This window comes from Molothrus aeneus, chromosome 4 (genome assembly GCF_037042795.1).
Source record: "Molothrus aeneus isolate 106 chromosome 4, BPBGC_Maene_1.0, whole genome shotgun sequence".
In the NCBI taxonomy this organism is placed as follows: Eukaryota; Metazoa; Chordata; class Aves; order Passeriformes; family Icteridae; genus Molothrus; species Molothrus aeneus.
In genome coordinates this window covers 72064205-72078788 of record NC_089649.1, presented here as the reverse complement: position 1 = coordinate 72078788, position 14584 = coordinate 72064205, and the positions used below count along the sequence as shown (strand labels likewise).

Below are 14584 nucleotides of genomic sequence, written 5' to 3'. Positions count from 1 at the left end.
CTCTTTGTTCCATTTCCCCCTTTTCTCCTTTTCTCCCTTTTCCCCCCCTTTCCCCCATTTTTCCCCCTTTTTCCTCCTTTTTATCCCCTCCCTCCCCTTTTTCCCCTTTTCCCCCCTTTTCTCCCCTTTTTTCTCCTTCCTTTTCCCTCATTTTTTCCCCGCTTTCCCCTTTTCCTCCCCTTTTCCCCCACACTTTTCCCCCTCTTTCCCCCCTTTTCCTCTCTTCCCCCTTTTTTCCCTTTTTTCCCCTTTTTTCCCCCTTTTTCCCCCTTTTCCCCCTTTTCCCCCTTTTTTTACCCTTTTTCCCCCCTTTTTATCCCCTTCCCCCCATTTTTTCCCATTTCCCCCCTTTTCTCTCCTTCCTTTTCCCTCCTTTTCCCCCCGGTTTCTCCCCACTTTCCCCCCCTTTCCCCCTTTTTTCCCCCTTTCCCCCTTTTTTCCCCTTTTTTCCCCTTTTCTCTCCTTCCTTTTACCCATTTTTCCCCTTTTCCCCCCCTTTCCCCTCCTTTTTCCCCCCTTCCCCCCTTTTCCCCACACTTTTTCCCCCCTTTCCCCCTTTTTCCCTTTTTCACCCTTTTTTCCCCTTTTTTCCCCCTTTCCCCCCTTTTTTCCCCCTTTTCCCCCTTTCCCCCTTTTTCCCCCTTTTTCCCCTTTTTTCCCCTTTTTTCCCCTTTTTCCCCCTTTTTTCCCCTTTCTTCCCCTTTCTTCCCCTTTTTCCCCCTTTCCCCCCTTCCCCCCCTTTCTTCCCCATTTTTCCCCTTTTCCCCCCCTTTCCCCTCCTTTTTCCCCCTTCCCCCTTTTCCCCCCACCTTTTTCCCCCCTTTCCCCCTTTTTCCCTTTTTCACCCTTTTCCCCCCTGTTTTCCCCCTTTTTCCCCCTTTTCCCCCCTTTTTTTCCCCTTTTTTCCCCTTTTTTCCCCTTTTTTCCCCTTTCTTCCCCTTTCTTCCCCTTTCTTCCCCTTTTTTCCCCTTTCCCCCGTTTTTTCCCCTTTCCCCCCTTTTTTTCCCTTTTCCCCCCCTTTTTTCCCCTTTCTTCCCCTTTCTTCCCCTTTCTTCCCCTTTCTTCCCCTTTTTCCCCCTTTCCCCCGTTTTTTTCCCCTTTCCCCCCTTTTTTCCCCCTTTCCCCCCTTTTTTCCCCTTTTCCCCCCCTTTCCCCCCCCGTTTCCCCCATTACCCCCCTGCTGTCCCCGCAGGTGGACGCTGCCTCTCTGCGCTCTCACCTGGTGCACCTGGGGAACCTCCCAGCCGAGGGCTACCGGGAGCTGGAGCTGGTGTGCGCGGGGCTGCGCTTCGGCAAGGTGGAGCACTACGCCGTGCTCAGCAACCGCCACCGGGTACGGCACGGGGCAAAACACGGGCAAAACATGGGCAAAAATGGGGGTTTTGGGGAGATTTTGGGGGATTTTTGGCACGGGGGTTCCAGGAATTGGAGCTGGGTTGTGCTTGGCAAGGTGGAGCACTACGCCGTGCTCAGCAACCGCCACCGGGTACGTCAGGGCAAAACATGGCCAAAAATGGGCCAAAATTTGGGAATTTTGGGAAAATTTGGGTTTTTTGGGAAATTTTGGGGGATTTTTGGCACAGGGGTTCCAGGAATTGGAGCTGGGTTGTGCTTGGCAATGTGGAGCACTGTGCCGTGCTCAGCAACCGGCACCGGGTACAGCAGGGTAAAAATGGGCAAAAATGGGGTTTTTGGGGAGATTTTTGGGGGATTTTTGGCACGGGGGTTCCAGGAATTGGAGCTGGGTTGTGCTTGGCAATGTGGAGCACTGCGCCGTGCTCAGCAACCGCCACAGGGTACGGCACGGGGCAAAACATGGCCCAAAATGGGCAAAAATGGGCAAAACATGGGGGTTTTGGGAAATTTTGAGGGGTTTTTGGCACAGGGGTTCCAGGAAATGGAGCTGGTTTGTGCCAGGGTGTGCTTGGCAAGGTGGAGCACTGCGCCGTGCTCAGCAACCGCCACCGGGTACGGCACAGGGGCAAAACATGGCCAAAAATGGGCAAAAATGGGGGTTTTGGGGGATTTTTGAGGGATTTTTGGCACAGGGGTTCCAGGAATTGGAGCTGGGTTGTGCAAGGTGGAGCACTGCGCTGTGCTTAGCAACCCCCACCGGGTACGGCACAGGGGCAAAACACGGGCAAAACATGGCCCAAAATGGGCAAAAATGGGCAAAAATGGGGGTTTTTTGGGAAATTTTGAGGGGTTTTTGGCACAGGGGTTCCAGGAATTGGAGCTGGGTTGTGCTTGGCAAGGTGGAGCACTGCGCCGTGCTCAGCAACCGCCACCGGGTACGGCACGGGGCAAAACATGGCCCAAAATGGGCAAAAATGGGCAAAAATGGGGGTTTTTTGGGAAATTTTGAGGGGTTTTTGGCACAGGGGTTCCAGGAATTGGAGCTGGGTTGTGCTTGGCAAGGTGGAGCACTACGCCGTGCTCAGCAACCGCCACCGGGTACGTCAGGGCAAAACATGGCCAAAAATGGGCCAAAATTTGGGAATTTTGGGAAAATTTGGGTTTTTTGGGAAATTTTGGGGGATTTTTGGCACAGGGGTTCCAGGAATTGGAGCTGGGTTGTGCTTGGCAATGTGGAGCACTGTGCCGTGCTCAGCAACCGGCACCGGGTACAGCAGGGTAAAAATGGGCAAAAATGGGGTTTTTGGGGAGATTTTGGGGGATTTTTGGCACGGGGGTTCCAGGAATTGGAGCTGGGTTGTGCTTGGCAATGTGGAGCACTGCGCCGTGCTCAGCAACCGCCACAGGGTACGGCACGGGGCAAAACATGGCCCAAAATGGGCAAAAATGGGCAAAACATGGGGGTTTTGGGAAATTTTGAGGGGTTTTTGGCACAGGGGTTCCAGGAATTGGAGCCAGTGCTGGGTTGTGCAAGGTGGAGCACTGCGCCGTGCTCAGCAACCACCACCAGGTACAGCAGGGCAAAACATGGGCCAAAAATGGGCCAAAATTTGGGAATTTTGGGAAAATTTGGGTTTTTGGGAAATTTTGGGGGATTTTTGGCACAGGGGTTCCAGGAATTGGAGCTGGGTTGTGCTTGGCAAGGTGGAGCACTGCGCCGTGCTCAGCAACCGCCGCCGGGTACGGCCCCAAGGACCAGAGAAATCAGGGCTTGGAGGGGAAAAAATGGGGGAAAATGGGGTTTTTTGGGAAATTTTGGGGGATTTTTGGCACAGGGGTTCCAGGAATTGGAGCCAGTGCTGGGTTGTGCAAGGTGGAGCACTGTGCCGTGCTCAGCAACTGCCACCGGCTACGGCGCAAAGGACTGTAAAAAAAAATGGGGCTTGGAGGGGAAAATATGGGGTAAAATGGTTTTGGGGAATTTTTGGGGGAATTTTCCAGATTTTTTGGAGATTTCTGGGACATTTTTTGTTGTTTTTTCTTTAATTTATTGGGAATTTTGGGGAAAATTTGGGGGGATTTTGGAAGATTTTTTTTCTCCTTATTCCCATTTTTTCCTTTTCCCCCTTCCTTTCCCCATCCTTTCAATTTTTCTCCTTTTTTCCTCTGTTTCCTCTTTCACACTTTATTCCCCCTTTTCCCTTTCTCCCCGTTTGCTTCTTTTCCCCTTCCTTCTTTCCCTTTCCCCCTCCTTTTCTGCCCCTTCCTCCCTTTTCTCTTTTCCTTTGGGATTTTTGGGGAATTTTTGGAGATCTTTTTGAAATTTTGGGGAGATTTTTGGTAGATTTATTTGGGAATTGATTTGGGAATTTTGGGGGATTATGTCAGAATTATTTTTTAATTTTGGGACATTTTTGTGGAAATGTTGGGGGATTTTGTTGTTGTTGTTGTTGTTGATTTTTTGGGGGGATTTCTTGTGATTTTGGGGGGATTTTTTTAATTTTGGGGGGACTTTCTAATTTCGGGGGGATTTTTTGGGGGGGGAGTTTTTGGTGGATCTGGGGGATTTTTTTTTAATTTTTGGGGAGTTTTTGGTGGATTTTTGGGGGAATTTTGGGGACTTGGGGGTGAGGGGGTTGGGAGTTTTTGGGAATTGGAAAGAATGGGAATGGCAGAATTGCTGAGGTTTTTGTGGGATTCTTTATGTTTTAGATCCCAAAATAACAAGGAAATGGTCTTTAAATAAGAAAAAAAAACTGAGGAAAATGTTTTTAAATCCCAAGAAAAACAAGGAAAATATCCTTTGAATCACAGAAAAACCAAGAAAATGTTTTTCAAGTCCCAAAAACAAAAATAAGAGACCCATGGAAATATTCTTTAAAATCCAAGGAAAATGCCCTTTAAATCCATTGAAAATGTTTTTTAAATCCTAAAAATCCAAGGATGTATTTTTTAAATCCCAAAAAATCCAAGAAAAATCCCCCCAAAACCCCAGAAACTATTTTGAAAATCACTAAATCCAGGAAAAATATCTTTTAAATCCCAAAAAACCCAAGTTAGTTCCACCTTTAAGACCCATTTTAAAGTGACTTTTAACCCTTTTTATGCTTAAAAAATGACGGGGGAAAACCAAGGCGTTCCAGCAGGTTTAAGAATTCTCATTTTATCCATAAATTAAGGAATTACCAGGATTTTTTTCCCTCAGGCCATCCTGCACCTGGACAGCCCCAAATCCGCGCGCTCCATGCACAGCTTCCTGCAGCAGTATCCTTATTCCATAGGAGAGCACACACTCACCTGCTCCTTGTCCTCCCACGGAGACATTCCTGAGGTAAAAATTCCCTATTTTCCACCATCCGGCTTTTTTTTGGGCATGGGAGAATGTTCCTGCAAAGAGCTGCAGGATGGGATTTCCGTCAGGGTTGGGATTTTCCCCCTCAGGGCCAAGATTTTCCCTCACGGTTGGAATTTTCCCTCAGGGTTTGGGATTTTTTTTCCCTCACGGTTGGAATTTTCCCCTCAGGACTGGAATTTTCCCCTCAGGATTGGGATTTCCTCTCAGGGTTGGGATTTTTTCCCTCAAGGATGGGATTTCCCTCACAGTCAGAATTTTTTTCCCTCAGGGTTGGAATTTTCCCCTCAGGATTGGAATTTTCCCTCATGATTGGGATTTCCTCTCAGGGTTGGGATTTTTCCCCCCCCAGGTCAGGATTTTCCCTCAGGGTTGGAATTTTCCCTTAGGTTTGGGAACTTTTTCCCTCCGGATTTGGGATTTTTTCCCTCAAGAATGGGATTTCCCTCTGGGCCAGGATTTTCTCTCAGGGTTGGAATTTTTTCCCTCAGAGCCTGATTTTTGCCTCAGGGTTGGGATTTTTCCCTCAGAGTTTGGGATTTTTTCCCTCAAGGATGGGATTTCCTTCAGGATTGGGATTTTTCCCTCAAGGATGGGATTTTACCCTCAGGACCGGGAATTTTACCTCTAGGTTGGGATTTCCCTCATGGCCACGATTTTCTGCCTCAGGGCTGGGATTTTCCCTCAGGGCTGGGATTTTTTCCCTCAGGGTTGGGATTTTTCCCTCAGAGTTTGGGATTTTTCCCTTCAATGGGATTTCCCTCAGGATTGGGATTTTTCCTTATGGTTCAGGTTTTTTTCCTTCAAGGATGGTATTTTTTCCTCAGGGTTAGAATTTTCCCCTCAGGATTGGGATTTCCTCTCAGGGTTGGGATTTTTTCCCTGAAGGATGGGATTTCCCTCACAGTCAGAATTTTTTTCCCTCAGGGTTGGAATTTTCCCCTCAGGATTGGAATTTTCCCCTCAGGATTGGAATTTTCCCCTCGAGATTGGGATTTCCTCTCAGGGTTGGGATTTTTCTCCCCTGGGTCAGAATTTTCCCTCAGGGTTGGAATTTTCCCTTAGGTTTGGGAACTTTTTCCCTCAGGATTTGGGATTTTTTCCCTCAAGGATGGGATTTCCCTCAGGATTGGGATTTTTCCCTCAAGGATGGGATTTTACCCTCAGGACTGGGAATTTTACCTCTAGGTTGGGATTTCCCTCAGGGTCGTGATTTTCTGCCTCAGGGTTGGAATTTTCCCTCAGGGTTGGGATTTTTCCCTCAGAGTTTGGGATTTTTCCCTTCAAGGATGGGATTCCCCTCAGGATTGGGATTTTTCCCTCAGGGTTTAGGTTTTTCCCTTCAAGGATGGTATTTTTCCCCCAGGATCGTGATTTTTCCTTAGGGATTGGGATTTTTTTCCTTCAAGGATGGGATTTTTTCCTCAGGGTTGGATTTTTCTCTCAGGATTGAGGTTTTCCTGTTAGGGTCGTTGATTTTTCCTTCAGGTCTGGGATTTCCCTCAGAGATTGGGATTGTTCTCTTCAAAGATGATGTTTTTCCCTCAAGGTTGGGATTTTCCCCTCAGGATTGAGATTTCCCCCTCAGGTTGGGATTTTCCCCATCAGGTTTGGGATTTTTCTCTCAGAGTTGGAGTTCTTCCCTCAGATTGGGATTTTCCCCTCAGGGGTTGGGATTTTCCTCTCAAGGTTGGGATTTTCTTCAAGGAGGGAATTTTTCCCTCAGGGTTGGGATTTTTCCCTCAGGGTTGGGATTTTTCCCTCAGGATTGAGATTTCCCCCTCAGATTGGGATTTTCCCCTTCAGAATTGGAATTTTCCCTTCAGGGTTTGGGATTTTCCCCTCACAGTTTGGGATTTCCTTCAAGGATGGAATTTCCCTCAGAGTTTGGGATTTTTTCCTCGAGGGTAGCATTTCCCTCAGGATTGTGATTTTTCCCTCAAGGTTGGGTATTTTCTTCAGGGCTGGGATTTCACCCTCAGGGATTGGGATTTTTGTTTTTCAGGCAGAAACCGGGAAAAAGGAAGTGAAGAGAGAGGACGGGAGCAAAGGAAGGTACAGCCTGCAAGGATTTTTGGGAAATTTATCCATTTCTTTTCTCTCTTGGAATGTTCATCCACGATTAGGGATTGCTGAGCCTCCCTCCAGCTGTGCCCTGCTGCTCCTCCTTCCCAGACCATGTCCTGCAGAGACAAAATATTTGGGATTCATTAAAAAAATCATGGAAAAATGGCGTGAAATCCCAATTTCTGTGGAGTTTTTCCTTGTTTTTTTCCCCTGCTCAGGTCCTGGCTCCTCCTGTTGCTTTCATTCCATCCTGCAGCTCTTCCCTCTATCCCTGCCTCTGCAATGCCTTTTCCCAACTGCTGAATTCCCAGAAATTTTTAGGAATTTTTGTTAAATATGGCTTCGATCCCTTTTTCCTGTGATTCCAACTCGGATTTCTGGATGAGTTTTGTTGTTATAACCCCCAAATTGTGTAAGGATCATTCTCAAATTTAAGGAATTCTGTTATGGAAAAGCTCTGTATTCCCAGATCTCGTTTCTTTCCTTATCATTCCATGAAACTGCTGAATTTTGGGAGCATTAATTCCCAAATTAACGGGAATCTCTTCCTCACAGCCACTTCTTGATTCCAGACTAGTGGGATTTAAAATTAAAATTAAAATGTGACTTTTTCATTAATCCCAGCTCCTGGAAAGTTGGAAAATGGACATTTTTCCTGTTCCACACATTTTACACAAAATTATTTCATTTCATAGGGAGCAGAAAAGACCAGAATTATTATTTTAATTGTTAATTAGTAATTATTTCTATGAAGCTTTAATTAATTAAACTCAGCTCCTGGACTCTGCCTTTCCCAGGCTGTGTTTTCTATGAATCCAGGGGGAAGTTTTCCATGAATCCCAGGGGTTTTCCATGAATCCCAGTAGAAAACAAACTGAGCACAGCCAGAAATGTTGAATTGATGGGAAAATCCTTTTGGAGGATCCCAAATCCCGCTCTCCTGGATAATCCTGATTTTTTCCAGGTTTTGGAGCAGAAATTCCCTGCTGGAATTCTGCTGGAATGGGTGCTCCAGGCCCAGCCATCCCTAATTCCAGCACTTCCCAAGCTCATGCTGTGGGATTCTTTCCTTCAGTGAAGTCTTTGGAATTCCCTGGAAAGCTCCATCCTGTGGCACCTTGGGCTGTGTTATTCCAGAGGGTTCTCCATGGAAAACAGGGATTTTAAACCCAAACCAAAACCTGATCCCAAATCCAATCCCAAATCCAGACCTGCTCTCTGGGGATTGGGAACTGCAGACAGAGCAAAGCTCCTCTAATGCTCTTATCCAGGAGCTGCCTTTTGGTGGGGTAGTCCCAATTTTCCCTCTGTGGGATGGAAATTTTCTGAGACCTGAGGTCTCCAAAATGTGAATTTTTCACCTCAAGTGTCGCCTTTTCCCGCAGAATTCCCAGTCCCATTTCCTCATGCTCCAGGAAAACTCCCACTGGTGGCATCCAGAGCTTTCTGAGACTTCTGGAATTCTCTCCCCATGGTTTGATTTTTGTTTCTTTTAAATGCTTTTAGCTCTGGCTTGAAAAAAATTCCAGAGGGATCAGGAACGGTGCAAAAACCAGCTGGGAATCCATCAGGAGAGGCCAGGAAAGGCCAAATTCCCACCCCAAATGTCCCGGAGGAGATTCCAGCGGGACAACTGGAGATTCCTGAGTCGCAGGCAGGAGGAGCAGCGAGGGAATCTCCTGCAAGGATGGATGTGGAGGGGTTGGATCCTGGAATTCCTGTGGATCCTGCTGGCAGCAAATCGCCCGGAGCGAGGTTGGAGGAGAAACCGGCGCCACTTTCCGGAGCGGGGACGGACAAATCTCAGGATGAGCCGGAGCTGGAAATCCAAAAGGAGGGTGAGGAACCCTCTGCTCCCGCCGTGGAGCCTCTGGAATCATCTAGCAAGGCCACCCCAGCAGCTGGAGGAACGCCAGGAGCCATCCCTGGAATGTCCCCGAGCTCGGAGGAGGCTCCCACGGTGTCGCCCGGTGTCACCCAGCCCAGCACGGAGCCGCCTGCTCCGGAAAAAACTCCCGTTCCCGAGGCTGGGAAAAGCAACCAGGAAACGTCCACGGAGAGGAAAGCTGTCCCAAAAACTCTGGATGCTCCAGGGAAAAAACTGGATGCGGCTGGAGCAGAGAGAGAGGCGACAGCGGAGGAATCCGTGCTCAAAATCGGGGAAAATCCGGGGAAGACTGGGGGCAAGGCTGGGACAGAGCTGGAGAAAACACCTGGAAAAACATCGTCCAAGGGTGGGGAGAACTCTGGGAATGCTGTTGGTGAGATGCACGGGGGAAGTTTGGTTAAAATCCCACAAAATAAAGGGATGGGAGCTGCAAAATCTGAAGAAAACCGCGCGGCAGCTCCGGTAAATCCCGCTGCGTCCCTGAAGGAATCTTGCATTGGGAAAACGCTTTTGAAGGCAGTGGTGTCTGTCCCGGACATCCTGAAGCAGAAAATTCCCGTCAGGATCACCGAGCCTTCCCTGGGAAGAGCTGGAGAGCAGAAAATCCCCCCCAAAGCGGGGCTGGAGAAGAAAATCCCACCCAAAACCGTGGCTCAGCCAGGAGCTGGGAACAGCCAGTGGAAAGGGAATGGAAATTCCGGAGTGGACGCACAGGGAGACGGTGGGAAGAGCTCATCCCAGCAGGAAAAGGATTCCCAGCTGGAATCTCGGGCAAGTTCAAAGCAGAGCCAGCCGGGAGAGAGCGGAACATCTGGCAAGAAGGAAAATCCTGGTGGGAATCAGGTGAGGAGGGCAGGAATGCCCAGGCGTTCCCTGGGCTTCTCCCACTCTGGGTTTCTGGGATCATCCCTTCTCCATAAATCCTGGGGCCGCCAGAGGAGCTGCTGGGCAGCCTGTTCCTTTTAGCTGCACCACGAGGGCGGAACTGTTTGAAAAATCCTATGGAAGTTGTTTTGGAAGCGAATCCAAACTGAATTCCTTGGAGCAGCTCCAAGTGGGAATAAAGCCCGTGTCCTCTGGGGAGGTGGAATTGGCTTTTCCAAGATGGAAAAGGGGCTCCTGAGCCAGGTGTCACCTGTTGGTGGCAAATACCTGGAGCCATGAAGACATCCCAGAGCAGCTCTTTGGTCCTAACAAAGCTGTGCTCGGTGAGGATTGGGATTTCCTGGGATTTCATGCAATTTTTTGTCCCATTTTCCAGGCTCCTGGTGGGGGCGGTGCTGCAGCTTGGAAAAGCGGCACTGGCAGCACTGGAAAACAGAAGGAGGTAAGGATGGAAAACCGTGGGATTAAAAGGATGGAGTGTATGGAAATGGGGACTTCTGATGTTCCAGGGGGTGGGATTGGTTGGGATTTAAGGTCTTCTCCAACCCAAACCATTCCAGGATTCCAGGATGTTCCTGCTCTCAGGAATCTTTCCCCTCTTCCCAAAATGAGATTGCCAAATTCCTGCCCTTTTTCCTTCTGGTGTCCATGGATCCCACGGGCTCTGGGGTGCTGGAATCCCTTTGGATCCATTCCCTTTGGATCTCTCCAGTCCCTATTTCCAGGCTCACGGAGCTGGGGCCACCAGGAAACCCCAGCTGGGGTCAGATCCCGTAAATCCATCCCCAAATCCCAGTTTCCCAGTTTGTGTTAAATATCCATGAAAATGTGAGGGTAGGATGGAATATTTTGGCAGAAAAAGTAACAAAAATTCAGAATTCTGCATGGAAGAAATCAAAGTCATCATTTGGGGTGGGGCACCCGTTCCTTTGGAGCCAGAACTTTGAATTGGCAGGAATTTCATCTGTTGAACTTTATCCACTGAATTTTGTCCACTAAATTTTATCCCTTCAATTTTATTCATTGACCTTTCTCCACTGAATTTCATCCATTGATTTTTTTCCATTGAATTTCATCCATTGAATTTTATCCATTGGATTTCATCTGTTGAACTTTATCCACTGAATTTTATCCACTAAATTTTATCCCTTCAATTTTATTCATTGACCTTTCTCCACTGAATTTCATCCATTGATTTTTTTCCATTGAATTTCATCCATTGAATTTTATCCATTGGATTTTATCTGTTGAACTTTATCCACTGAATTTTATCCACTAAATTTTGTCCCTTCAGTTTTATCCACTGAATTTTATGTACTATATTTTATCCCTTCAATTTTATCCTTTGGCCTTTCTCCACTGAATTTCATCCACTGAATTTCATCCGTTGAATTTTGTCCCTTGAACTTTTTCCGCTGGATTTTATCCACTTAATTTTGTCCCTTTAATTTTATCCACTGAATTTTATCAGTTGTATTTTATCCGCTGAATTTTGTCCATTGACCTTTATCCCACTGGATTTTATCCATTGATTTTTATCTGCCGAATTTCATCCATTGAATTTTACCCATGGAATTTTATCCCCTATTGATCCGCTGCGATTTTTGCAAAGGACTTTGGCTTCCTGAACTAAACCTGAGTTAATTTAAATTAATTACTCAGAAATGTTGAATTTCTGAGTCATTAATTTAAATTAACTCAGGTTTAAGCTGCAATTTAAGCCCTGACCACTTTTTTTTTTTTTTTTCCACTCAAATTAAATTTGGGGTTATTTTTTGGATCCAGCATGTGTGGATGTTCCTCCTGGAGATGACAGTTAACTATTCCATTCCCAGGAGGAAGAGCTCTTCCTGTTTAACCTGGATCAGTTCATCATGGTGGACGAGATTAAACCTGAGTTAATTTAAATTAATGACTCAGAAATGTTGAATTTCTGAGTCATTAATTTAAATTAACTCAGGTTTAAGCTGCAATTTAAGCCCTGACCAATTTTTTTTTTTTGTTTTTTCACTCTCAAATACAATTTGGGGTTATTTTTTGGATCCTGCTGGAGATGACAGTTGAATATTCCATTCCCAGGAGGAAGAGCTCTTCCCGTTTAACCTGGACGAGTTTGTCACGGTGGACGAGGTGCTGGAGGAAGCCGAGTCTCCGGTGATGCCGCGGCGGAACCCCCCGAGGGGGAAGAGAAAAGAAGCCCCCAAAGCCAACCCTTCGGAGCCGGCGCCCAAGAAGAGGAAAGGGAAGAGTTGCGGAGCCGAAGGTGAGCTGTCCTTTGTCACCTTGGATGAGATCGGGGAGGAGGAGGAGGACGCCCCGGTGCCGCTGCCGGGCGTCGACCCCCAGGGCCTGGTGGTGGTGGATGAGGTGGTGGAAGAGGAGGAGCTGTCGGAAGCGGTGAAGGATCCGCAGGCGCTGCTGACGCTGGATGAGATCTCGGAGCAGGAGGAGCCGGGCTCCCACGGGAATGGGCCCCGGGCGGAATTTGAGGAGCGGGATCTGAAGGCCGAGCCCTTGGTGACCGTGGATGAGATTGGGGAGGTGGAGGAGCTGCCCCTCAACGAGCCCACGGAGCTGAGCGCCGCCGAGGAGGGGAAAACCAATCCCGGGGATGGCGCGGCCTCCCAGGTGCCCGATGATCCCAACACCTTGGTGACCGTGGATGAGATCCAGGAGGACAACGAGGACAATCCTCTGGTGACTCTGGATGAGGTTAACGAGGATGAGGATGATTTCCTGGCCGACTTCAATCACCTCAAAGAGGAACTAAACTTTGTTACAGTCGACGAAGTCGGCGATGAGGAAGAAGAAAACACTTTCCCAGGGAAGAACCCACCCGAGGATGAAGATGACGAAGATATTGTTGCTGTTGCAGGACCAGAAGAAATGGGAATTCTAGGAGATACAAATCCAGAGGATGAAATGGCTGAAATCTCCAAGCCAAAAGGTGAGGAACATCAAGGCCGGCTTGGACGAGGCTTGGAGCCAGCTGGGCTGGTGGAAGGTGTCCCTGTCCATGTCTCTTAGGTGCCTCCCGAGCCAAACCATTCCATGGTTCCATTCCATCGCTCCATGGTTCTGTTCCATGATTCCATTCCATCACTCCACGATTCCATGATTCCATCCCAACATGCATTTCTGTCTCCAGCAGCTCAGCTGGGATCAGAAGATGCAGAACCAAAGTCTCAGCCGAAGAAAACGACTTTTCCAGGTGTCCCCAAGACGCAGAGCACTCCCAAAGGTAAATCCAAAGGAATCCCCTGAAATGCTCCAGGTTTTCCTGGCTGGAAGATTCTGTCCTGCCCGTTTGAAAACTCCTCCTGTGCCTCACCACCACAGAGAACCTCAAAGTCAGGGCCCAGAATCCATGGTTTTTCTTGGCTCTTCCAAATCCACGTTTAACTAGTTGGTTAAACTCAGAAGCCTCTCATGGAGAGTTTTTTTCTGGAAATTTCCAAATCCAGGTGGAATTATTGATTATTAGTGGGGTGCAGTGTGGTGTCTCCTGAGGGTTCCCATCCTCTGGCGAGTTTTATTCCCAACATTCAGTGTCTGGAAAGGAGGGAATTGCTGCCAGGGCTGTGAAATGAGGGTGTAGGGATGTAGTGAATTCCATGAGGTCAGGAATTGTTCCAGCTTCCATGGGGTCAGTCCTTCAGGAACTGCTCCAACATGAGTCACTTCCATGGAGTCTTTCCTTCAGGAGCTGCTCTAGTGTGGGTCCCTTTTTCCATGGGATCAATCCTTCAGGAGCTGCTCCAGCTTCTGTGGGGTCAGTCCTTCAGGAACTTCCTGAATTTCCATGGAATCAGTCCTTCAGGAACTGCTCCCACTTCCATGGGGTCAGTTCTTCAGGAACTGCTCCAGCACAGGTCACTTTTCCATGGAGTCTTTCCTTCAGGAACTGCTCCAGTGTGGGTCATTCTTCCATGGGATCAATCAATCCTTCAGGAACAGGCTGCTCCAACATGGGTCACTTTTCCATGGGCTCAGTCCTTCAGGAATTGTTCCAAGTTCCATGGGGTCAGTCCTTCAGGAATTGTTCCAATTTCTGTGGGCTCAGTTCTTCAGGAACTGGTCCAACTTCCATGGGGTCAGTCCTTCAGGAGCTGCTCCAACATGAGTCATTTTTCCATGGAGTCTTTCCTTCAGGAATTGTTCCAACTTCCATGGGGTCAATCCTTCAGGAACAGGCTGCTCCAACGTGGATCACTTTTCCATGGGATCAGTTCTTCAGGAACTGCTCCAACTTCCATGGGGTCAGTTTTTCAGGAACTGCTTCAGTGTGGGTCACTCTTCCCTGGGATTAATCCTTCAGGAAGGTGGGTCACTTTTCCATGGGGTCAGTCCTTCAGGAATAGGTTGCTCCAACGTGGGTCACTTTTCCATGGGGCCAGTCCTTCAGGAACTGCTCCAACTTCCACGAGATTGGTTGCTTTATTCCCAGGAAATGGTGTGTATATTGGAACTGGAGATGACCTGTGGATTGAAGTGTGGCAGGGACCAGCTTGGGTGAAAAACCTGATTTTTTAGGAATGTTAAAGATCTGCAATTTCCCCCTGAGGAATCACAGATTATTCCCCAGATTTGGCTAAAGGAAAGGTGGGGTTGGAATATTTCTGGGAGCTGTGTGTGGTGACTGTGGTGTATCCTCAGCTCTGGACATCCTGGTCCCAAAGGCCGGATTCTTCTGCCAGATTTGCTCCCTCTTCTACGCCGACGAACCCTCCATGATCAACCACTGCAGGACCCCCCTGCACCGGCAGAACATGGAGGTACCACCAGAAAAACGGGAATATCCCCCCAAATCCTTGGATTCAGGGGTGCCGAGAATTCCCTGGGAGTTCACGTGTGATGGAGTTTGGGAATGCAGTGGGAATATGGAATATTTTTATTCCATGCCCAGATTGTGGGGGATCCTGACCCCTGAGATTTGGTTACGTTCCCCTCAGGAGCTTCCCATGCGGAATTTGGGGGTTTTTATGGGACAAATCCCACCTTGGCCGTGGGAGGAGCTGATTAAACCTGGCCCGGGT

General features: G+C 48.2%; 1 protein-coding gene across 1 annotated transcript in view; it reads left to right on the top strand.

The window, feature by feature from the left end:
- The window catches only part of ZNF638 (zinc finger protein 638), a 52587-nt gene that overhangs the window by 37652 nt on the left and 351 nt on the right, over positions 1-14584 (top strand). Inside the window, exons 18-25 of the mRNA XM_066549165.1 lie at positions 1193-1333; positions 4562-4687; positions 6714-6763; positions 8282-9506; positions 9925-9990; positions 11628-12495; positions 12697-12789; positions 14205-14323. Coding sequence (XP_066405262.1) covers positions 1193-1333; positions 4562-4687; positions 6714-6763; positions 8282-9506; positions 9925-9990; positions 11628-12495; positions 12697-12789; positions 14205-14323 — 2688 coding nt within the window. The remainder of the gene's footprint in view (positions 1-1192; positions 1334-4561; positions 4688-6713; positions 6764-8281; positions 9507-9924; positions 9991-11627; positions 12496-12696; positions 12790-14204; positions 14324-14584) is intronic.